At 44.1% G+C, this 26,161-nt stretch overlaps 1 protein-coding gene across 1 annotated transcript; it reads right to left on the bottom strand.

Annotated features, from left to right (window-relative positions):
- Positions 1-13,444: 13,444 nt before the first annotated feature.
- On the bottom strand, positions 13,445-25,505 carry LOC119961955 (cytohesin-interacting protein-like). The gene is made up of 8 exons (XM_038789577.1): positions 24,837-25,505; positions 24,293-24,342; positions 23,966-24,020; positions 23,754-23,856; positions 23,535-23,628; positions 19,012-19,078; positions 17,622-17,688; positions 13,445-15,206 (listed from the first exon to the last, which is right to left on the bottom strand). The coding sequence occupies exons 1-8, from the start codon at positions 25,017-25,019 to the stop codon at positions 14,752-14,754; spliced, it is 1,074 nt and encodes a 357-aa protein (XP_038645505.1). The 5' UTR covers positions 25,020-25,505; the 3' UTR covers positions 13,445-14,751.
- Positions 25,506-26,161: the final 656 nt, after the last annotated feature.

Below are 26,161 nucleotides of genomic sequence, written 5' to 3' on the forward strand. Positions count from 1 at the left end.
CTTGCCTGGTATATCTGTGTCACCAGACCAAGGAGGCAGAACTTTAACCCTTAATTAAATTGTTTGAAATATACAAATGAGCATTACTCACGTGGAAGGGATTATATATTCTCACTTCATAATTTTAACAAAGAATAGGGCACAAAATGAGCTAGATATCCAAGGGTATTTCCCACAGCACAATTGAACAACAAGAACAGAAGGAACATCATCATTAAAACCCATCTGGCTCATATTGGACGCCAGAACCACAGCAGTGCAGTTGACCCTTCACTACACTCTGAAATGGCCTAGCAAGCTACTCAATTCAATAACAAATGCTGGCATTGCCAATGATGCCAACATCCTTTTTTAAAATGTTTTTCACGGGTTGTCGGCTCGGTCAACATTTATCGTCCATTCCTAATTGTCTTTGAGAAAGTGGTGGTGAGCTGCATTCATGAACCACTACAGTCAATGAAGTATAGTTACACCCACTGTGCTATTAGAAAGGGAGTTCCAGGAGTTTGAACCAGTGACAATGAAGAAACAGTGATTTTAAAATTTACAGTACAGAAGGAGGCTATTCAGCCCATCGAGTCTGCACCGACCCTCGGAAAGAGCACCCTACCCAAGCCCACACCTCCACCCTATCCCCATAACCCAGTAGCCCCACCCAACCTTTTTGGACACTAAGGGCAATTTAAACAAAAATAATTTAGAGTACCCAATTCATTTTTTCCAATTAAGGGACAATTTAGCATGGCCAATCCACCTACCATGCACATCTTTGGGTTGTGGGGGATGTGAAACCCACGCAAACACGGGGGAATGTGCAAACTTCACACGGACAATAACCCAGAGACAGGATCGAACCTGGGACCTCGGTGCCGTGAGGCAGCAGTGCTAACCACTGCGCCACCATTCTGCCCTAATTAAGGGCAATTCAACATGGCCAATCCATGTAACCTGCACATCTTTGGACTGTGGGAGGAAACCGGAGCACCTGGAGGAAACCCACATTGTAGATACGGGGAGAACGTGCAGACGCCGCACAGTCAGTGACCCAAGCCGGGAATCGAACCTGGGACCCTGGAGCTGTGAAGCAAAAGTGCTAACCACTATATTTCCAAGTCAGGATGGTGAGTGATTATGAGGGGAACTTGCAGGTGGTGGTATTCCCATACATCTGCTGCCCATGTCCTTCTGGAGGGCAGAGATTGTTGGTTTGGAATGTGCTGATTAAGGAACCTTCGCGAGTTGCTGCTGTGCATCTTGTAGATGGTACACACTGTTGCTACTGTGCGTTGGTGGTGAAGGGAGTCAATGCTTAAGGTGGTGGCTGAGGTGCCAGTCCAATGAGTTGTTTTGAGCTGGTTGGTGTCAAGCTTCTTGAATGTTGTTGGAGCTGCACTCATCAAGGCAAGTATTTCAACACACTCCTGCCTTGTGCTTGTAGATGGTGGACAGGCTTTGGAGAGTCAGGAGACGAGGACTAGGATTTCCACCTTGTTGGTTTCCTCACCACCTTCTACAAACCCAGGCTAGCAGCTATGTCCTTTCGGATTCAGCCAGCTCAATCTGTAGTGCCACTCTTGGTTGTGGACATTGAAGTGGCCACCCAGAGTACATTCTGTGAGTGATGCAGGCCACAGGATGGTGAAAGATGATGTCTAGGGTATTTTCTGTAAGTTATCAATTTGCCCAATACGAGCATGACTAAGTCAGGCTGTTGCTTGACTAGCCTGTGGGACAGCTCTTCCGATTTTGGGCAGGGCATTGCAGGATTGGCAGAGGTAGATGTGCCATTGTTATTTTCAGTACCTAAATCTATTCCTTTGGGGGGGGGGGGGTGGTGTCCGACGGTTTCATTCCTTATCAACTTTCCTGCAGTGGCTGGATAAGCCATCCTAGAGTCAACCACATTGCTGTGGGTCTGGAGTCACATGTAATCCTGACCAGGCAAGGATGACAGATTTCCGGGAATCAGATGGGTTTTGTTTCCAAAGTTTCATGATCATTTCATGGTCGCCATTACCAAGACTAATTTATTGATTGAATTTTAAATTTTACCAGTTGCCATGGTAGGATATCAGCCCATGACCTCAGAGCATTAGCCTGAGTTTCTAGTGACATTACCATTACCCCACCACCTCTCCGATGGAAGAATAAAGAAAAAACAATCGAGTGCACCAGAGAAGGTTACAGGCCTGAATGGAGGGAACCTTCAAATATTGACACTATATGAAAGGTCATTTTTTTGTTCAACCATCAGTTTTTGATTTATATTAGACTACAGAATTAAACAAACCACCATACCGCATTAAATAGACATATGGAATATACTTTGGTTGATATGTGTGGAAATTGAGTCACATTGTTGAAATGAAATTATACGTTGTGTTGCACAAGGTGAGAAAAAATAATTGTGGTGTTGGGACCTAATAAACATTTGTGTTGTCCGACTGCCTGTGGGTCTCTTTTGAACCTTCTTCAGGTTTGCCATCGTGTCCAAGTATCACTGTTACGTTAAGGCAATATTTTTCCGAGTACTATTTATGCTATCAAATTTGTTTAGGCTTCCTGCTTTGACTGATTTCAGTCTCACTGTAACAAGAAAAAGAGGCTCAGCTGATTCTACATATTGGAAAAAGCTGCTCTTGAAAAAGTAAGTGCATGTTTACCACATCCTGTTTTTAATCAAGTTCACAGACCACAGCAAGTTAAATGATAGAATGTTAGGTATGAAGACAAAACCCCATTAATGAAAAAATATTACGGCGAATGCCGAAAATTATTATTTTTTCCAATTAAGGGGCAATGTAGCGTGGCCAAACAACCTACCCTGCACATTTTTGGGTTGTGGAGGTGAAACTCACGCAGACACTGGGAAAATGTGCAAACTCCACACAGACAGTGACCCAGGGCCGGGATTTGAACCTGGATTCTCAGCGCCGTAGGCAGCAATGCTGACCACTGCGCCACCGTGCCGCCATGGTGGCCGAAAATTTTAATAAAAACAGTAAATGTTGGCCACACTTAGAAAGGCAGGTAACATCTATGAATAGAGAAAGACAGTGTTAACATTTAGGTCAACGACCTTCAACAGAAAAGAGAGATCTTGTGTAGTGGTAGCGTCCCTCCTTTTGGGCAGTATACCAGAAGGTGAAGTCGCACGGGATCAGAGATGAGCTGGCAAGATGGATACAGAACTGGCTCGGTCATAGAAGACAGAGGGTAGCGGTGGAAGGATGCTTTTCTGAATGGAGGGCTGTGGCTAGTGGTATCTCAGAGTGATCAGTGCTGGGACCTTTGCTGTTTGAGGCATATATAAATGATTTGGAGAAAAATGTAGCCGGTCTGATAAGTAAGTTTGCGGACGACACAAAAATTGGTGGAGTTGTGGATAGTGAAGAGGATTGTCAGAGGATACAGCAGGATATAGATCGGTTGTAGACTTGGGCAGAGAAATGTCAGATGGAGTTAAATCTGGTCAAAGGTGAGGTAATGCATTTTGGAATGTATAATACAGGTGTGAATTATATAGTAAATGGCAGAACTCTTAGGAGTATTGACAGGCAGAGGGATCTGGTCCACTGAACGATTACTGAAAGTGAAAACGCAGGTAGATAAGGCAGTCAAGAAGGCATGCAGCATGCTTGCCTTCATCGGTTGAGGAATTGAGTGCAAAAATAGCAAGTCATGCTGCAGCTGTACAGAACCTTGGTTCTGCCACATTTGGAATATTGCGTACAGTTCTGGTCACTATACTACCAAAAGGATGTGGGTGCATTGGAGAGGGTACAGAAGAGGCTTACCATAATTCCACCTGGTCTGGAGGGTATTAACTATGAGAAGAAGTTGGATAAACTCACTCAGATTGTTTTGACTGGAACAGCGGAGGGTGAGGGGCAACCTGATAGAGGTTTACAAATTTATGGTGGGCATGGAGAGAGTGGGTAGTCAGATGCTTTTTCCCAGGGTGGAAAAGTCAATTACTAGTGGACATAGGTTTAAGGCAGGTGGTAAGAATAGGAAGGTGGTTCCTGGTCAGCCATACTACAGAAGTTAACGACTAAGCCACTGCGAAGCACAATCACGGACTTATGGATTCGCATATGTTACTGTAGAATTCAGTGATTCTTTAAAGAGTGTTCAAAAGTGTACACTGGGGTGAATGGACATGCAAGCATCATAGATTGACATGGAGAGTTTGATAGATGAGGACTGGAGGATTGTTTTTTTGTTTTATTGATTTTATCGTAACTGGGATGAAGACCCAGAGCTCGGAGGTTCCCATTTATATAGCCCACCTCAGCTGGGAATTGTTTCCAAAGCAGCTCTTCTGGCTGCCTCCAAATTCTTTCCACGGACAGCAGGCCTCACTCCAGTTACCTCCTGTCACCCTCCCCCAAACTAAGGTCCCGCGTCTGCAGGCACCTTCACACACCCCTCCTCCCCAACCCTCCACCCCCACCCCCTCAAGACAGGCACACCAAACAAGGAAACCTCTCGACTCCCACTACCCACCTCTAGGAGAAAGTTCAACCACCCACAGTTGCTTTAAGGGTTTGTTAGAACACTAGCAAGTTATAGCAGTGTGAATAAAAAGGCCACTGCCCGAACACATTCTGCAGTGAGAGGCCCTTTTTGCTAAGCTTTGACAAAGAGTCGTTGGACTCGAAACGTGAGCTCATTTCTCTCCCTACAGATACTGCCAGACGTGCTGAGATTTTCCAGCATTTTCTCTTTCGCTGCAGTTAGAGGGGTTGGAGTGCATTCAGATTGAGAAACATCTGCATTGGAACTCCACCACACTTTGCCAAAATTAACAAAATCCAGGGGAGATCCCCTTATTTAAATGGCATTCATGTCCCCCAAATTGGGTGAACCAGGAAAGTGGTCAGCAGCCGCTTTCTACAACCTGCTTTGGAAACAATTCCCATATGGCCCCCACCTTCCCATGTTGGTGGCAAGCTTTGTCTGATAGCCCAGAAAGCAGAAACACCTCATCCGTACAACTTTGCTCCCAAGTATCCCAAAACATATCTGTCCATGACTCTCTCCCTTTGTTTCCTCCACCCTTACCTCCAACAAGTTCAAGCAGCCCTTGGACTTCTGGTCAGTAAGACTAAAACCATGAAATCTGCTGCCTCTGTCTCATCCATACCCTTACTTAAACCCATGGTGCAAAATTACCTCTAAAGCTCCTTTGCCTTGACCAAACCCTGAAATACTGCCTTCTTCTAGTTCAGTTCTTGCCCAAATATTTCCCAGTGTGACCCCATTTTAACATTTAAAAATTAACATGACCCAGCTGTCAGCAAGAAACAGCAGTGAAACAGCAGAGTAGCATTCAGTATATATTACATTTCGCAGAGTACCGATGCAGTTGAAAATGTAAGTTTTTAAAAATGTCTTATTTGTACTTATGTAGATTTTCACCAAGCTCGTCATACCTTTTGATGGCAGAAGACTCAGTGAAGGCCCTCTACCCCCGACCACTATACACACAGCAGCCCCTCTCCCCTTACCACACACGCCCCTCCTCCCAATCCCCTAGCTACCCACATGCAAAGCAGCCCCTCTTCCCAACTTTCCAAATCCCCTCACCAACATAATCACTCACACAATAGCCCTCTTGAGAGACTCTTGTGGCACAAGCTCTCCTCAAAGCTCCTCACTGAGCTAAATCGCTGGTTTTTAAAGCAGACCAAGCAGGCCAGCAGCACGGTTCGATTCCCGTACCAGCTTCCCCGGACAGGCGCCGGAATGTGGCGACTAGGGGCTTTTCACAGTAACTTCATTGAAGCCTACTTGTGACAATAAAGCGATTTTCATTTTCATTTCATTTCACCATCCTGACTTGGAACTAGATTTCCATTGGATATAAATCCTCAAACTCCCTCCGAACATCTTTGTGGGAGTACCTTCACCACATGGACTTCAAAGGTCAAGAAGGTGATGCTCCAGGGCAATAAATGCTTGGCTTGCCAGCAATGCCCACATTTGGACTAACCCCACCCACAATTGCTCCCACAGACCCAACATATTTACCTTCTTTTAGCCCAGCAATGTTGCCGTCGATGTATTTGCATTTAAAAAAATATATATATTTTCATCTAATTTGATAGATCTCTCCAACCCATCACATAAATTTAATTTTAATACACCTTAACTAGCAATACTGTAGGATGTTGACTATTAGCTTTATTAAAGGTATATTGTTCAAGCAGTGCCTAATGTGGTGGCTGTGATTTGATGGAAAAGAAAAGACCCATTTTAGGTGCACTTAGCCGGATGTTTCCCAGTGCTGCAGTGCCAAAAACGGCCCCGCTATTAAACGCCACTCTGTTTCCTTTCCGAGCCTTGGTGAGCAACGTGGCGGGCCGCACTTAATCTCATTTCCTGTAATAACGAGTTCAGCTCGCCAGTGCAGGAAGTCTGAATACCCCACTGCAACTTCGACACCCCCATCCCATGCCCCAAATTACCAATTGGGGGTCCTCTAGCTAGTTCCCCAGCATGGGCAAGATGCCACCTGGGCACTGCCAGCAGGTGACTCTGGCTGTGTCTATGCCAGTCAGGCAGTGCCACCTGGGAACCCTGCCATTTCCAGAGTGGCACCCAGGTGGCACTGCCAGGATGCCCAACTGCCACTGTTCAGAAACTGACCACCCAGGAGCCACCAATAGCCTGGGAGCCACCAATAGCCTGGGAGCCCCTCCCCCAAATACCAATGCACCTGGTCCACGTTTGTGGAAACCATAAAAGCACCTCCCTGGGGTCTCCCAAGGTGAGGCCTTTAAATCCTGCACCTTGGTAACTCCGACACAGACATATTCAAGTGAGCTTAACTGCTCACTTGATGGGCAGGATCCAAATTGGATGACTGGGAGATCTTGTTAAATGGCAGAAGGCAGGGCCTGCTCCTGACGGGGTGGGGGTAAAACGATCACTTTCTGTTTTTACATTGACCTTTAACATGACTTTGGCATTCTCGTGATATTTTCACTTGTCGCTGCCAAACACGAATGGGAGTGGAAAGTCCTAGCCATTGAGATTTGCTCTACCACAGCACCTTGTATCCAGGCTCTACCTTGACTCTCGATAACGTTCTTCTAAAGCACGTTAGGGTACAATGAGAGACTTGTCTCCAGCCACAAACAGCACATAACATTACAGTACTGTCTCAAAGTGCAACTAAATAATACAGTGCATTCAATAATCACAATGTAAGTGGATGTAGATCACAACTGATCAACATTAAGTATTTCTAAGATAATTGTATCAATGAAATAATCCTGCAAAGGTCATTTGTTTTAACTATAATATTTGTACGGCACTAATTTACCAAATGTTTTACATCCTTTCATCTAATTTGGTAGTTTATTCTACCACTTAAGTTTAGCTTGAATGCATACAAATCTAATCAGTATGGCAAAAGGTGCTCTAAGGAACTTTATTTTAGAGGAAAAGTGACTCAAGGAATGCACTAGGCCATTTTTACTGTGTAACTTGTTCTGTGTCACTAATAAAATTAATCCCCTGCAGCTACAGCACAATGGAGGATCATGGACTTTATAAATACAAAAAAACGTTATGTACCGTTGGTAACATACTAACGCCCTCAATTACACATCTGAATCATATTGTCGCTTCAAACACTTTTTCCATCCTCATTGACAGTTTCAAAATGAGTCTTAAAGTCTTCTGTCACATTAGATTTATGGTTTTCCAAAGAGACCATTTATTCTTCAAGAAATTAATTGGAAGCCAGCAATAGTTCTTATAACAATGCTAAAGTTAAATGTCATCTTTGAGAAAGGCGTTCACTGTGAAGTGAAAAGTCCATTAAATATTACAAACAGACCAGTATACATTCGCACATATACATTTTCAAATACTGTTCATTTCTAATTAGGACTTATTTTTCAGATCGCTGCAAGTCGTCTTAAATGTTAAGAGGATAAAGGATCTTTGTAATAGCAAGAAGAACCTATTTAATGGAAATTATTAAGACATAATATAGATCTAGCCACAGCTTGCCAGCCCCTTGGAACATATTTTTCAGAGAAGAAAAATCAAACTGTAACAGTAATCAAACAAGTTCACCTTTATTACCACTTCACAATCAATAGAACGTGAAAAATGTTCTTAAATCAACTGATGGTGGGCTCGATTTAACAAAAAAAAAGTTGTCCCATTTTGGGCACATATAGCAGGGTGTTTCCCAGCACCTGCAACGTGCCCCACTATCTAACGGGACTCTGCCATTTCTTTTGGCCTTTGCAGGTAACGCCCCACCGAGATCGCACTCTCATTTCCTGCACTGACGAGCTCAGCTCACCAGCACAGGAAGAGATCGCTGGGCCATTTTTTAAATGCCCCTTCCGATCTCTCGACACCCCACCACAGCCTACAGACCTACCCCACCCCCCCACAACTGATCCAATTTAGCACTTTGGGGGTACTCTAGCCGCCCTCACCCCACCTTTTAAGGCAGGGCAACCCCAGAGCCAATCCTTGGCACAGGCAACCTGGCAGTGCCACTTTGGCAGCCTGGCAGTACCAGGATGGCAGAGCATGTGCCCAGGTGGCAGCGCCAGGGTACCATCCTATCCAGAGCCTGACAACCTGGGGGGGGGCTCTAATGGCCTTGAAGACCCCCCCAAGTGTTGTTACATCTCATCCATGTTTGTGTGCACCAGTGCTAAAGGGCACCATGGGGGCTGTAATTACCCGGGCCTCGGGAGAATCTGGCAGAGGCATATTTAAATTTTAAACATGTTAATCTGAATCTTGTCCAGTGAGGCATTCTGAACGTCGTGAATCCCACGAGAGGACTCTTGCGAGATTAAACAACCACGTCGCATCACCAAGTCATGGTCTAATAATCCAGGGACCCAGGGTAATGTTCTGGGGTATCATGTTCGAATCCCACCATGGTAAATTGTAAAGTTTGAATTCAATAAAAATCTGGAATTAAATGTCTAAAGATCACCATGAAACCATTACTGATTTGGCGCAAAAAACCACCTGGTTCACTAATATCCTTCAGGGAAGGAAATCTGCTGTCCTTACCCGGTCTGTCCTACATGTGACCCCAGATCCACACACAGATGCAGGTGACTTAACTGCCCCCCCACTGAAATGGCCGAGCAAGCCACTCAGTTAAAGAGCAATTAGGGATGGGCAACAAATGCTGGCCCAGCCAGCGACGCCCATAGCCCAAGAACGAATAAAGAAATTAAACAACAAAGCCATTAAAAAGTGCGCCCACCATCTTTGAAAAGGCCCAGAACCAAGGGTATAATGCCCCTTTCCAGTTTTGTCAAATTTTGAAAACCTGGAGTTTCTCTGGCACTGAGTCTGGCTCTGGGGCTCAGAAGGGAAGGGGGGAGCATAGAAAAGCAATAGTAATAGGAGATTCAATGGTTAGGGGAATAGATAGGAGATTCTGTGGTCGCGAGCGAGACTCCCGAAAGGTATGTTGCCTCCCGGGTGCCAGGGCCAGGGATGTCTCTGATCGTGTCTTCAGGATCCTGAAGGGGGAGGGTGAGCAGCCAGAAGTCGTGGTGCACATTGGTACCAACGATGTAGGTAGGAAAAAGGGTGTGGAGGTAATAAACAAGTTTAGGGAGTTAGGCTGGAAGTTAAGGGCCAGGACAGACAGAGTTGTCATCTCTGGTTTGTTGCCGGTGCCACGTGATAGCGAGGCTAGGAATAGGGAGAGAGTGCAGTTGAACACGTGGCTGCAGGAATGGTGTAGGAGGGAGGGCTTCAGGTATTTGGATAATTGGAGCGCATTCTGGGGAAGGTGGGACCTGTACAAGCAGGACGGGTTGCATCTGAACCAGAGGGGCACCAATATCCTGGGGGGGAGGTTTTCTAGTACTCTTCGGGAGGGTTTAAACTAATTTGGCAGGGGAATGGGAACCGGATCTGTAGTCCAGCAACTAAGGTAGACGATAGTCAGGACGCCAAAGCACGTAGTGATGCAGTGGGGAAGGTAACAATGACAAAGGAGAGTACTTGCAGGCAAGGAGATGGGTTGAAGTGTGTATACTTTAATGCAAGAAGCATCAGGAATAAGGTGGGTGAACTTAATGCATGGATCGGTACTTGGGACTACGATGTGGTGGCCATCACGGAAACTTGGATAGAAGAGGGGCAGAAATGGTTGTTGGAGGTCCCTGGTTATAGATGTTTCAACAAGATTAGGGAGGATGGTAAAAGAGGTGGGGGGGTGGCATTGTTAATTAGAGATAGTATAACAGCTGCAGAAAGGCAGTTCGAGGGGGATCTGCCTACTGAGGTAATATGGGTTGAAGTTAGAAATAGGAAAGGAGCAGTCACCTTGTTGGGAGTGTTCTATAGGCCCCCCAATAGCAGCAGAGATGTGGAGGAACAGATTGGGAAACAGATTCTGGAAAGGTGCAGAAGTCACAGGGTAGTAGTCATGGGCGACTTCAACTTCCCAAACATTGAGTGGAAACTCTTTAGATCAAATAGTTTGGATGGGGTAGTGTTTGTGCAGTGTGTCCAGGAAGCTTTTCTAACACAGTATGTAGATTGTCCGACCAGAGGGGAGGCCATATTGGATTTAGTACTTGGTAATGAACCAGGGCAGGTGATAGATTTGTTAGTGGGGGAGCATTTTGGAGGTAGTGACCACAATTCTCTGACTTTCACTTTAGTAATGGAGAGGGATAGGTGCGAGCAACAGGGCAAGGTTTATAATTGGGGGAAGGGTAAATACAATGCTGTCAGACAAGAATTGAAGTGCAGAAGTTGGGAACATAGGCTGTCAGGGAAGGACACAAGTGAAATGTGGAACTTGTTCAAGGATCAGGTACTGCGTGTCTTTGATATGTATGTCCCTGTCAGGCAGGGAAGAGATGGTCGAGTCAGGGAACCATGGTTGACAAGAGAGGTTGAATGTCTTGTTAAGAGGAAGAAGGAGACTTATGTAAGGCTGAAGAAACAAGGTTCAGACAGTGCGCTGGAGGGATACAAGATAGCCAGGAGGGAACTGAAGAAAGGGATTAGGAGAGCTAAGAGAGGGCATGAAAAATCTTTGGCGGGTAGGATCAAGGAAAACCCCAAGGCCTTTTACACATACGTGAGAAATATGAGAATGACTAGAGTGAGAGTAGGTCCGATTAAGGACAGTAGCGGGAGATTGTGTATTGAGTCTGAAGAGATAGGAGAGGTCTTGAACAAGTATTTTTCTTCAGTATTTACAAATGAGAGGGGCCATATTGTTGGAGAGGACAGCGTGAAGCAGACTGATAAGCTTGAGGAGATACTTGTCAGGAAGGAAGATGTGTTGCGCGTTTTGAAAAACTTGAGGATAGACAAGTCCCCCGGGCCTGACGGGATATATCCAAGGATTCTCTGGGAAGCAAGAAATGAAATTGCAGAGCCGTTGGCAATGATCTTTTCGTCCTCGCTGTCAACAGGGGTGGTACCAGAGGATTGGAGAGTGGCGAATGTCGTGCCCCTGTTCAAAAAAGGGAATAGGGATAACCCTGGGAATTACAGGCCAGTTAGTCTTACTTCGGTGGTAGGCAAAGTAATGGAAAGGGTACTGAGGGATAGGATTTCTGAGCATCTGGAAAGGCATTGCTTGATTAGGGATAGTCAGCACGGATTTGTGAGGGGTAGGTCTTGCCTTAAAAGTCTTATTGAATTCTTTGAGGAGGTGACCAAGCATGTGGATGAAGGTAAAGCAGTGGATGTAGTGTACATGGATTTTAGTAAGGCATTTGATAAGGTTCCCCATGGTAGGCTTATGCAGAAAGTAAGGAGGCATGGGATAGTGGGAAATTTGGCCAGTTGGATAACAAACTGGCTAACCGATAGAAGACAGAGAGTTGTGGTGGATGGCAAATATTCAGCCTGGAGCCCAGTTATCAGTGGCGTACCGCAGGGATCAGTTCTGGGTCCTCTGCTGTTTGTGATTTTCATTAACGACTTGGATGAGGGAGTTGAAGGGTGGGTCAGTAAATTTGCAGATGATACGAAGATTGGTGGAGTTGTGGATAGTGAGGAGGGCTGTTGTCGGCTTCAAAGAGACATAGATAGAATGTAGAGCTGGGCTGAGAAGTGGCAGATGGAGTTTAACCCTGACAAGTGTGAGGTTGTCCATTTTGGAAGGACAAATCTGAATGCGGAATACAGGGTTAATGGTAGGGTTCTTGGCAATGTGGAGGAGCAGAGAGATCTTGGGGTCTATGTTCATTGTTCTTTGAAAGTTGCCACTCAAGTGGATAGAGCTGTGAAGAAGGCCTATGGTGTGCTAGCGTTCATTAGCAGAGGGATTGAATTTAAGAGCCGTGAGGTGATGATGCAGCTGTACAAACCTTGGTCAGGCCACATTTGGAGTACTGTGTGCAGTTCTGGTCACCTCATTTTAGGAAGGATGTGGAAGCTTTGGAAAAGGTGCAAAGGAGATTTACCAGGATGTTGCCTGGAATGGAGAGTAGGTCATACGAGGAAAGATTGAGGGTGTTAGGCCTTTTCTCATTAGAACGGAGAAGGATGAGGGGCGACTTGATAGAGGTTTATAAGATGATCAGGGGAATAGATAGAGTAGACAGTCAGAGACTTTTTCCCCGGGTGGAACACACCATTACAAGGGGACATAAATTTAAGATAAATGGTGGAAGATATAGAAGGGATGTCAGAGGTAGGTTCTTTACCCAGAGAGTAGTGGGGGCATGGAATGCACTGCCTGTGGTAGTAGTTGAGTCGGAAAATTTATGGACCTTCAAGCGGCTATTGGATAGGTACTTGGATTAGGGTAGAATAAGGGAGTGTAGGTTAACTTCTTAAGGGCAGCACGGTAGCATTGTGGATAGCACAATTGCTTCACAGCTCCAGGGTCCCAAGTTCGATTTCGACTTGGGTCACTGTCTGTGTGGAGTCTGCACATCCTCCCCGTGACTGCGTGGGTTTCCTCCGGGTACTCCGGTTTCCTCCCACAGTCCAAAGATGTGCAGATTGGGTGGATTGGCCATGACAAATTGTCCAAAATTCTATGATTAACCTAGGACAAAAGTTCGGCGCAACATCGTGGGCCGAAGGGCCTGTTCTGTGCTGTATTTCTCTATAATGGCAACATTTCCATCTCTATAACTCTATAATGGAGTTATTATTTGTGTTTGAAAGGGCCATTTAAATCTGCCTTATTTGAAATGTGTCAACATAAATATCTGGGCAATACCTTAATTTAGGAAAATAAATTCTATATACCTTAAAGCTGAATGCAATTTGAAATGAATGGTATCCTCATCAAGGGCATTTACTAAATCAAGGTTTCACAAACTTCAAATGCACCAAAATACTTTGCTACCTTACAAATATCTAATAACGAATAACAGTAAAAGAAAGGAGATTCAAGTTTAACATGGAACAAATGAAAATAACGAATAAAGAATACCAAAGAAAATTGTATCCATACCATTATAGAAGAGCTTTGCATTTAATGAGGATAAAATTGAAAGCACAAATTTGTATCAAATGTTCCTCCAGTAATTGCAGTCCAGGTTTGATGCAATGACTGGAAAACAGTAATAACCTGTTTGGGCCAATTCCCTACCTCTCCTCAGATTTCCGGTTGGTCTTGTATGGAATGGAACCGCTGAAAGATCTGTGACATAAGGGAGTTGACCATGGGCTGAGGACTCCTTTTGCGGTTTCACTTTCCCTAAATGTCAGGACCCAGTGTAGGAATACAGGTCAAGTGGGATGAGGTGTACCGACCTGTGGACCCCACATGTGGTCTGCAGATTCCTTTGCAGTGAGGGTTGGGGGCAATATACAGTCTTGAGGAGGTGGCGGTGGAACATCCCAATGCCCCACCGATGAACCAGCACTGAATGTTCTTGCAGCATTCAGTAGGCGGGTGAGTAAATTAGGTACAGTTGTTACATCACATCACAAGCAATAGATAATGAAGTCGCTACTCAATTGCTCCCGATGGGAATTGTTTTAAAATGGTTCTGATGCCAATCCATGTTTAATGGCTGCTTGCTGAGGGAAGTTTGTAAATTGTCAGCTACTTGTAAATTTACAAAGTACAGAATGGGAAACAGGGATGTTTTTTTAATAAATTTAGAGTACCCAATTCATTTTTTCCAATTAAGGGACAATTTAGCGTGGCCAATCCACCTACCCTTAACATCTTTGGGTTGTGGGGGTGAAACCCATGCAAACACAGGGAGAATGTGCAAACTCCACACGGACAGTGACCCAGAGCCGGGATCGAACCTGGGACCTCGGCGCCGTGAGGCTGCAGGGCTAACCCACTGCGCCACCGTGCTGCCCACAACAGGGATCTTTAACAAGTTTACACAGATTGAAATGTGGCTAAAGTTTCCAAACCTTTCTACATTATCTGTTATCAGGGTATAAGGGTATTTTAGAACAATCTATTAATTCTTGGACCAAGACTTGTAAAATTGCAAGCTTATAGACACAATTGTTGATATGAAATAATGTGAACATATTGCTCAATGAACCCCACCTTCAATACTTGGATCTCCGATGATTGTAGAAACAGTGGATTATGCAAAAAAATATACAGAGAAGTTAATTTTTGATTAAAACTGTACAGTTTCTTCAAAATATTTTGCTACATTTTGTGTAATACAGGTTCATTCTGCAATCAAGAGATTATTTTACATGGTTTAATGCCACAGTTTCTTATTGCTCCTTAATGCTGTCATGAAACTAGCAGTACCGTTAAAGTAGTAATTTAAAAATCTAAAAATGACTCTCATCCTCTTCCACTGCCCTGTTTAAGCCTGGAATGAACTTCATGAGACGTTTTCTAACACTGGATTTCCTTGTTTTCCGAGGAATTGTCCCACAGCCGCTGTCCCATGATGGTGACATGTGTCCACTCCCACTACTGGTCACGCTAATGCTCCTGCTCCTGCTCAGTTGCCGTTTTGGAGTGAACATTTCAGTTTCTCTGTGGAAAAAGCATTCTTCGTCCATACTGCTCCGCCTATAGTGGTTTCCAATGGCTAAGTCATCAAACACACTCAGTTGGAAGTCACAATCCTCACTGTCATCAGTCATTAAGCTGAGTTGGCTCCTGCAGCTGCTGTCACTGGAAATTCTTTCCTTGTTCCGCATGGCTGACCCAAATATTGCAATATTGTCGTATAGCAAGGAGTCTGCAGCTTCCGCTGTGCTATTGTTCCTCAAGAGTCCTAAAAATTGAGACAATACAAATGTGTATGTGTACATTTAAAGTAGTTTCCCTTGCCTTGTGCTCATTGCATGTCTACTGCCTTTGTAATTGACAGCATTTTTCAAAGGGGGATTGGGTTTTCCAATAAATAATAGATTATATTTTATTCTGAAATTCAGATGAGTGAGTGCTGACCACGGTTACCTATTAGGACCATAGGAATAAGGAGCAGAAGTAGGTAATTCAACCATCCGAGACTGCTCCACCATTCAATCAGATCACGGCTGATCCCTTCCTAGTCTCAAACTCACCCCCCTGCCTGTCCCCCATATCTCTTTAACCTGTTTTATTTTAAAATCACAAATATATCTATCTCCTTCTTGAAACCATTTAATGATTCAGACTCCAACGCACTATGGGACAGCGAGTTTCACAAATTTAGCACCCTCTGCGAGAAATAATGCCTCCTCATCTCAGTTTTAAATCTACTGCCTCTCAAACTATATCTGTGACCTCTCATTTTTGATTGCCCCACAAGGGGGGAACATTTGGTCGATGTTGACTTTATCAATTCTATTTAGTATTCTGTATACCTCGATCAGATCCCCTCTCATCCTTCTAAACTCCAGCAAGTAGAAGTCCAAACTGTTCACTCTTATCAAACGTCAACCCTTTCAACCCCGGAATCAATCTGGTGAACCTCCTGTAAACTGCCTCCAATGCCACCACATCCTTCCTCAAATAAAGAGCCCAAAACTGGCAAAGCTATTGCCAAAGTTTGAATTCAAACAAGGGGTCACATACAGGCTTGGTGAGAGTCGGACAAATTAAAGTCCAACGCATTAAAATAAGCAATCGTAAAGAGGAACCGCATGCTCAGCAAAACATAAAACATACAGTGCAGAAGGAGGCCATTCGGCCCATCGGGTCTGCACCGATCCACTTCCACCCTATCCCCATAATCCAGTAACCCCACCCAACACTAAGGGCAATTTTGGACACTAAGGGCAATTTATCATGGCCAATCTACCTAACCTGCACATCTTTGGACTGTGGGAGGAAACCGGAGCACCCGGAGGAAACCCACGCACACACGGGGAGAACGTGCAGACTGCACAGACGGTGATCCAGCAGGGAATTGAACCTGGGACCCTGGCGCTGTGAAGCCACAGTGCTAGCCAGTTGTGCTACCGTGCTGCCCTCACGTACTTTAAAAGTACGTTCAGCATACTCTCCACCACTTTCTAAAAAAGGTGCAAAAACTCGCAAGCTGCCACGACTTCAATTTCGACCACATAAATGGAAAAGAATCCACTCAAAACAGCAAATCAAAAACGTTTTTTAAGTTCGCTGACATTGGGACATTGATTTGGATTTGAATGTCAAGGTCAATCCTTCGATGGAATTTATAGCCCCTCTGGGGGATGGTATCACAGGAGGAGAGGGTGGCATAAAGTTCAACATCATAGCACTGGCGCTGCCCCCACTGCAATTGTACTCATTGCAGGGGTGACTGGCAGCAAGTGCCAGCCAGGTGGCCGGAGGACACGCTATCCCCCTTCGAGGGCCACCCCTTCATCTAATAGCCATTAAATGGCTGCAGGGAAAGCTAGCCAAGCAGAGACAGTCTCACCACTGACCTTTAGGTCAGGGGTGGGGCCACTGTACTGGCCTCCAGAACAAAATTCAGCCCTTACAATGGATGGGTGCCAGACCTAACTGCACCCAGCCAATTACAGACTCATCAAATAAAACACTTACTGCTGAAAAGCTAAGCTTAATATGTTGCAGTTATGATAAAACTCCATAATTCCTGATGGCATGCACTCTTAATTAAGGGGAGAAGAATCATTCTCCACACTATCCAGTCACTTTAAAATATACAAATTTAAGATGGTGAAATTGCTTTTCTTGTATATCTAGAGCTTTGGTTTAAATTCTATACAGACCGACTGCAGTACCTAGCTGCTGATTGTGAGGGTCCTGTGGGAAGCAAGTTTGGAAAATCTCATTTCAGTTCCTTAGGAATACAGCCCTTCCCCACAAGTGGAACCAAACAAGAAATGTCACCAAAAGAAAAAACAGTAGGATGGTTTGCATGGGGAAAATAAAAAATCAAACTAGTTCATTAAGAGTCACTTGCCAAGACAGACTTAGCACATATTTTTCAAGAAGACTGCAGAAGCTTTACTCTACATCCTTAGGTTCTCAGAGTTTTAAATGTGCAGGAAATGCACAAGATCTAATAATGTTCATTTACTGGTGGCGAGATCCCTTCACCTCGATGAATTATATAGAATTTACAAAGACCTTTTAATCGTCCTATTTGCTTCTTCATTTTATACATAACATGGTAAGGTTTCCAATTAAAATTTAAAAAATTTATACTAGCTTTAAAATGATGGTACATTGTGGTTTCCCAGTAGAAACTTACCATGAACTAGGCGTTGTTCCTGTAGCATAAGTGATCGGTACTCCGCCCATTTCCCTTGAAGTGTTTTCTAAGAGATACAAGAAATAAATGTTGATAAAAGTGTAAAAATACAGAAGCTCTCTGCCGAGAAGCTTTTCTGAAATATATGTGCAGCATCATTTTTTGAGATGTTTCGATACATTTCCACAAAGTGCTAGCCAAGTACTAGTGGGATATCTTTAGTATCATTAATTAACCACTATCAAATAACATTGAAGAAATGATCAAATATGTTCAACACTGCCACCTCACGGCGCCGAGCACCCAGGTTCAATCCCGGCCCTGGGTCACTGTCCGTGTAGAGTTTTCTCCCCATGCCTGCGTGGATCGCAACCCCACAACCCAAAGATGTGCAGGGTAGGTGGATCGGGCATGCTAATTTCCCCTCAATTGAAAATTGTTTTTTTTAAAAAATATGTTCAAAAAAGTAATCTTTCAAGTAAAGGTAAACTACACACAGGCCAGAGTTACTAAACAGGTCTTCACTTTGACAAAGAGTCATCAAACTCGAAACGTTAGCTCTTTTCTCTCCCTACAGATGCTGCCAGACTTGCTGAGATTTTCCAGCATTTTCTCTTTCGTTCCAAACAGGTCTTCACTCTCTGGTTCCAGGGATCACTCTGCCCAGGGCCACGTGCTTTATCCCCATTTGCGCTTCACACAATCCCACCTGATAGGCCCAAGTCGGTCATGTGAACCGCGAGTGCTATCACAGTGAGCAAGTTTATTTCAACCAAATAGCACCTGGACTTGGTGCAAATATTTCCAGAAAAAAAATGCAAACCAACTGAAAAACTGAGTTGAGCCAAAATGTTGCCTCGATAAGGGCAGCACAGTAGCATGGTGGTTAGCATAAATGCTTCACAGCTCCAGGGTCCCAGGTTCGGTTCCCGGCTGAGTCACTGTCTGCACGCCCTCCCCGTGTGTGCGTGGGTTTCCTCCGGGTGCTCCGGTTTCCTCCCACAGTCCAAAGATGTGCGGGTTAGGTGGATCGGCCATGCTAAATTGCCCGTAGTGTCCTTAAAAAAAGTAAGGTTTGGGGGGGGGGGGGGTTGTTGGGTTACGGGTATAGGGTGGATACGTGGGGTTGAGTAGGGTGATCATTGTTCGGCACAACAACGAGGGCCGAAGGGCCTGTTCTGTGCTGTACTGTTCTATGATCAGCTGCAGACATTACTACAACATGAATAGTTACTTTTACTTATATTCACTGAACTCTCATAATGAGTTTTACCAGATAATGAACTCATGCAGCTTCCATTTTCATCTTGCAAGTATGCAGCTGAATTAATTGTTTGTCCTTATTATATCACAGTTGAACTGACACATAGCAAAAGTTTGGGAAATATACCTTTAAAAAATGCAATTTTCTTTCAAGTTCACTTCTTTTGGCAGAGTCTTTATTTATGGTCAACACGCTGTAAAATAGATTTTTTTTAAAAAAAGAGGTAAAGTTCAGGTGTAAACAGATAAAGCACTGTCTGACGCAAGTTCATGCTTAAAAGATATCCACCCCCTCACCCACTGATGTATAGTGGCTGAAGCATAAACTTTCTACAGGATGCACTGCAGCAATGCACCAGGTTTACATTAAATTCAACTCAACCACCAAGATGAAAACGAGCAGAAACATCACCTTCAATTTCCTCTCCAAGTCACAACCATCCTGACCTGGATATTAATCAGAATTCATTCATTGTTCTGAGAATTCCCTATCTCACCACAAGGATTATAAGGCGGCCAATTGCCTTCACGAATAACTAAGGATATCAACATCAGCCAATTTCCAAACACGTTTATTTATGAATGTAGCAAATAAGGAGGATGCCACATAAATGACGTTACATTATGGGCATTGTTATTAGCATAAAGGGCGAAAACACAAAATTATGATGGGTTTTCGTTAAGTGAAAGGGTTTCTGAGAATCAATGGCGGTTAAGAAATATTTTGATGAGGGGACGGGAGCAAAAAGAAAAGTGGTAGAGATGATCACCCAAACCTATTTCCTTTCAATGCTAATCGTCAGAGACAGGCAGGAGAGTTGAAAAAAATATTGGTCACAGAAGTAAGCTTTGACAATGGTTGTCAGGGAAACAAGGGATGCAAAGGTGCTGAGGAAGACTGGAGCTTAGGGGCTGGATCTTAGAAGAACATAGAACAGTACAGCACAGAACAGGCCCTTCGGCCCTCAATGTTGTGCCGAGCCATGATCACCCCACTTAAACCCACGTAACCCCGTAACCCAACAATCCCCCCATTAACCTTACACTACGGGCAATTTAGCATGGCCAATCCACCTAACCCGCACATCTTTGGACTGTGGGAGGAAACCGGAGCACCCGGAGGAAACCCACGCACACACGGGGAGGACGTGCAGACTCCACACAGACAGTGACCCAGCCGGGAATCGAACCTGGGACCCTGGAGCTGTGAAGCATTGATGCTAACCACCATGCTACCGTGAGGCAATATGGTCCATTTCGGGCCAGAGGGGAGAAAGGTAGCAGAAACATGGTGGCGACGTCATGCAGTTTCATGTCACACCTCAGTTTCTGGCACCAGCGATATTTCTGAGGGCAGGTGAAGCGTGAGCCTCTGAATCCACCATCACTTCTTACCAGGCTAATTAATCTCACGAAGGGTTTGTTTTAAAAAAAACACATCTCTAGAAACTATGAAACTATGATTTTTTTGTGTGTGCAGCCAATGTTCAGGAGATGTCTGCCTCAGAGCAGCTGAAGGCATGTGGGGACCATGTCACAGGAGGCTAGCAACGTTTCAGAAAGGTTTAAGTGTGCATGTTTATCAAAGGTTAAAAGGGGGCAGAATTAAGAATTTTGCCACTTCAGGGTGTTGTCACCCTCCTGGAATTGGACGGGCTTTGGCGCAGTGGGCATGGCTGTTTGGACTCCACCTCAGCACCTGGAAGGATGAAGATGGAAATGAGTGCTACACCCTGGGAACTCAAAGACCACTGCCAGCGTGCCAGGCATCAAGAGGCCGGGTGAAAGGGATGAGGACCACAAAAGAGAAGGAACTACCCTGAGCACAGGATTTAAAGGCAGAGGCATATAAACCTGGACATTGTTAAAAACCAGTGCAGACCTCAGTCTCATAGGTGGCTTCACATTGGTGCATCATCCAGGTGAAAGATGCCATCTTTGCCAAGGCTGGGCAGCATACTAGATTCAAAACTGATGGGACATTACGGGCTCAGAGGGTGATCAGATGGTACCCTTTAATACCCTCCTGCAAATGTTTCAGTCATTGTGGTTGTCCGCTGTGCTTTCCATAACATGGCCCTCCAGAAGAGTGGCCCTGGATGGGGACAATTCAGAGGAGGAGCAGAAAGCAAGAGGAGGAAGAATTGGTGGCAGAAGGAGGTGATTCTGAAAAGAATGTGCCACTGCTGAATGACAAGGTGGCCTCCACCTCCAACCCACCAGAAGAGGGCTTCACTCCCCTCCCCGTTGTGTGCAAAGCCTCCAACTTCCTTGTGACATCTTGCTTCCCTGTGGTATAGTGAAAAGCTTTGGCATAAACAATCAGCTGTCTCAGTGCTATCTGCTGTAGGTGTCTGATAATCACCTCACTTCCTCTCATTCACCTCCATTCCTGCCCTTACCAGTCTTAATTGGATAGGGAACCTTTCTTCATGTCAATCAAGGGCTCATCCCTCAAAAATCTGAATTTAAGTCAGTTTCTCACAGGGGGCAGATTTCTGACACAAAAGCCGACCCAGCTCCTGCTTCCAAGTCAAAAATCCAGATTGAAGGCTGTCATCAGTAGGACAAGGCTGAGAAGGTACAGAGGAGGCCAGAGTCAGAGGATTGAAGAGTTCTAGTTAAAGTGGGGTTGGTGCAGGTCACAAAAATAGGGGTCGCTGGGCGGTAGGGTGGCACAGTGGTTAGCAACTGGTGCTTCACGCACGGAGGACCCAGGTTCTATACCGGCCCCAGGTTATTGCCTGTGTGGAGTTTGCACGTTTCCTGTGTCTGCGTGGGTCTCAGCCCCACAACCCAAAGATGTGCAGGGTAGGTGAATTGGTCACACAAAATACCCCTTAATTGGAAAAAAAAATGGGTACTCTAAATTTATTTTAAAAATCAAAAATAGGGGTTGGCAAGATCATGATCAGATTTAAACAGAAGGATGAACAATTTTAATCATAGACCTTGGACGACTGGGAATTAATCTAGGTCAGCAAGAAAGACATGAAGTGGTAGCAGTGATCTGACGTGGGGTAAGACTTTTGCACCAGATTTTTGGAGCTTGCAGAGCATGAAGGTTGAAAGTTTGTGCAGTACATTATTGGAATCAAGAAGTCTTGAAGTGAGAAAAGCATGAATGAAGGTTTCAGCGTCAGGTGGGCTGAGATCAAGGTAACACTCGTGCTCGATGAGTAATCAATTACTTTGCAATCATTCAGGTTGAATGTGCTTTTTGCAGCTCCTGTTTTTGGGTTCAAAATCAAAAATAAAGAATTATACAACCTTAATTGGTACAGAAGGTTCAAGCACGTTTGAGTGGATAATACTCAATATGCACTTCCAGAATGGAGCAGGAGCACTTAATGCCCAAATTTTGCTCGCCATTTATTGTGCTTGCAGCTGCAGCTTTGGTGGGTTTTGAATGGCAATTTTAGAGGATAGTCAGCCATTTCAGCATGGTACACTTTACAGGTGATCTGGGACCTATGCAAGCAGTGTGGCTCTTCAACCAATCAGATTGAAAAATGCTTACTGAGACATGCAATGTCTAAAACCAGGATGTGCGTGTTAGAGTATTTCATTCCATTTAAAATCATGAACAGAGAACAAAATAAAAAAAGATTGAATGGAGATTAATGGATAGACAAAGAAAAGGTTGAAAAAAAAATCTCCAAATTTTTTTCAAAAATTTGTAAATGAAAATCTCAAGAAATGAGACACCACATTTGTAAAAGCTGAATTTTCAGTGCCAGAGAGATTGAGTAATTAAGATTTATCAGACCATTAAAAGTTCACTTGAACTTGAATGGACAACTGTTAACTTTCTCCAGCATGTATATTGGGGTATCTAGCAGGTAGGCAAGTACCACAACTTCACACCCTTCATGTGGTTTAACGTATGCTCTCTTGGCAAGGTATCAGTGTAGCAAAGCTTGCGGAGGAATAGGGTAAATTGAGAGCAAACTCTCTGATATCCAAGTTTAACTACATGTGTGTGGACAGAAACTACTGCACAATTTTCTTTTTAAATAATGGCGAGTGCTGATAGCCTCATGGTCATTCCAAAATCCAAGTCATGTCCACTGACCAGAATGAATCTAAATGAGCTCGGGGAAGAAGAGAATCTCCTGGAACCAAATACAAACTGAGGTAGTATAGTTTTTTTGTTTTGTGTTTTTAAAATGAGAAATTTGTTTCTAACCCAACTATGTTTGATGGTGTGCCAATGCCACTACAGTGATGTCATTTGCAAACACCATAAGCTGCTATTTTAACAAGCTGGAATAGGATGGGTGAAAATCATTTCAGCTAATACACCATTGAAGGGTTCTCCAATTTAAAAGATTCAAGACAGAACAATTTTTCACGTGGCGAATCTCCTCTTTATTACACGGGTTGCAGCAAGTTTCCTTGCACTCAACGACCTCACACTTGTGTGGTCCCAGTCAGTAGCCAGAAAATAAAATGCTTTCAGCAATTACAATACCTTCCAAAATTCCACTCACTCTATAACCTCAGTGAATCCCACCATTTTAATGAGCATGCTCGACCCCCGAGAAAGCATGATCACAGTGTTTGATTTGGCAAAATTGAAACTGCTGTTGGTAACAGAAACAGAGGACTGCCCTGGAAATCAGAAAACACATTTATATTCACGCTTACCTTAATAAATTACCAGATGACTTAATTAGGTCTACAATTTCTTGATGACTAAACCCCTCAGTGTCCACTCCATTAATGTTAACTAGCATATCACCTATTAAACAAAAAACAGTGGTTGTCATACAGGTGTAGGAAGCGGTGTGATGGACTACATGCATTTCGTGCACATCCGTGAGAAAGGCAGAACCAAGCAGATCAAAAGAGGAAGTGAATACTTACCAGCTTTCAGCCCTGCAACATGGGAGGGACTGTTCTCATGCACCTTGCACACACAAGTGTACATCTCCAATGCATTCGCATTTTGCTGGCCTATTCCATGGGTCTGTCAGTAGAAAGCAAAAATAAGTCAGCTCCTATAGAAACAAGTAGTAAAATCCACTTAAGTTATATCTTGGAAACTTCAAACACAATACCTGCAGCAAATTGCTCACCTGAATCTCAAATCCAAAAGTTTCATTGTCTTGCTTGTTTAAGACAACCATTTTTCTGTTTGGAAAACAAAGAAATGAACATAGTTTTATTTTACCTACTTAGTGTAAAATACATAAAATGCAAATCAAACTCCCTGAAACATGTAATCATTCCATCGTTTGAAGAAAAGTGGTGTGTACAATACTCTACATGCTCACTATTAAAGATTCATATCATCCCTGAACTTTACATCAGAGTCACACTGTCAACATGAACTTTCTTTCAACACCGCACAGCAGATTTAATTTCCAGGGAGCAGATTATTTCTTATTAAAAATGGGTCTTACTTTTGAAAATATGAAGTGCCTGCCAAAGAGTTTGATCTAGTCAAAGAAAGCTGCAAAAGAAAAGAAAGAAATCAAAAATAATCCAAATTACCTCCTTCAAGAACATAAACTTTTATTAGTATATATAATCCCATCCATTAACCTACTGATGATCAATACTAGTCTAATACCCTATTCATTTGCATCCTGTTAACACATTGAGAAATCAATGATGTTTCATGGAGGTTTCATTGATTGCTTCATAAAGTGTAAAAAAAACAAACACATACACTCAAAGTTGTTCAATTTAATAACCATTTTATGCTCGACTACTTTGTAGTTTTTGCACATTTTGAATCAGCTCTTTACAGAAGAGGTGCCAAACACTGATGAACATAGTTGCATATTCAATCGAGCAAACAGAAATTACAGAGAACAAGAAAATATTAAGACCAAAAATATTTTTGTGCCACTGTAATATAGACACGTTTTCTATCGAGACCACTTCTTGCATCATCCACTTGTTAAAGCTGCACTAATTGTTTGTGCCGAGTGGCTGTTTTACCTGTCTACGCCCCCGGGGCAGGGTCCCCAGGGTACTGGCGACAATCTGAAGACGCTTGTTATCAGTTTTAGCAGTGAAGCTCCGGTTGGAGATCTCAGAATAGGAATCGTAGCCGGATGGCGAAGAGTTCGCTGCCATGTAATTCGCGTTACCATTAATTTGAAGGACACTTTGTAAAGTCATGGTTTTAGATTCGGTCAATCAGTCTCATTGCTGTTAGGTAACGTCCCATGGAGTGGAACAAAACTGGATCGAGCTCCACTCAAAGCGCTCACAAAGTATCAGGACGGAAATTCAAGTCATGTGATGTGGTGGTTTGTGGCCACTCGAGCACTTTGCATCAATTGGTTTGGTTTACGCAAGTTGCTGGTTTCTGAGAGCTGGTGATGGAGAATTAGCATGCCTAACTCTGCTTGCTGCAGCTTTTGAACGATTTTGAAAGTCTGAAAAGAGAAGCAGGAAAGTGCACATTTTCTGGACCCATTTATTAAATTCAGTTTTTCTTCCCAATTTAAAACACGCCCGATGTTTGATCATATGTAAGTAAGAGCACTTTGTTGCCTTTGAACATACCGTTTGCACGCATTGAAGAACGTTTTTCTTTAATTTAGAACAAAATCAACACACTGCTGGGAATCCAACATTAAAACAGAAAAAGCTGAAAACACTCAGCAGTCTCTGTGGAGAGCAACAGAGGGCACGATTCATCTAATTGGGAACAAATTCCCATAGCGAACACGTTTAGCCACGTCTTTCCCGGCACTCACGTTGTACAAGGGGCCTCAGCGGGGAGCGCATGGCAAGGCCACACATCGCCCGGTTCCACACGCTGAGGATCTCCACTCACCGGAACTCTCCAGTGCAGCCAGAGATCGGGACACCATTTTTAAATGGCATCCCGACCTCCAAGGCCCCCAAAGTGGCTCCCAAACTCCCAGCCAGCATGAATGCACTATTCCCTGCACTCCCCTCACCCCCAAACACCTACACAGGGCATCCCAGCCCGATTGCCTGCACAGAAAATGCCAGGTTGGCACCTTGGCATTGCTAACCTAGCACCCTGGCAGTGCCCCTGCCAGCTAGGCACATTGCCACTGTCAGTGCCAGGTTGGCACTGCCATGGTGATGGGTTGTGTGGTGAACCACTGTACACCTGTATTAGGGGATGTAAGGTAGGACCTGTACTGCAGGTTCGCCGGTAGCCCCTGCCGGCTGGCTCCGCCCAGTAGGAGGAGTATAAATATGCGTGTCCTCCATTGATCTGCTATTTCGCCAGCTGCAGCAGGAGGCAACGCATCTGACTGCAATAAAGCCACAGTTGTACC

The sequence above is a fragment of the Scyliorhinus canicula genome, chromosome 2, assembly GCF_902713615.1.
Source record: "Scyliorhinus canicula chromosome 2, sScyCan1.1, whole genome shotgun sequence".
Taxonomy (NCBI): Eukaryota; Metazoa; Chordata; class Chondrichthyes; order Carcharhiniformes; family Scyliorhinidae; genus Scyliorhinus; species Scyliorhinus canicula.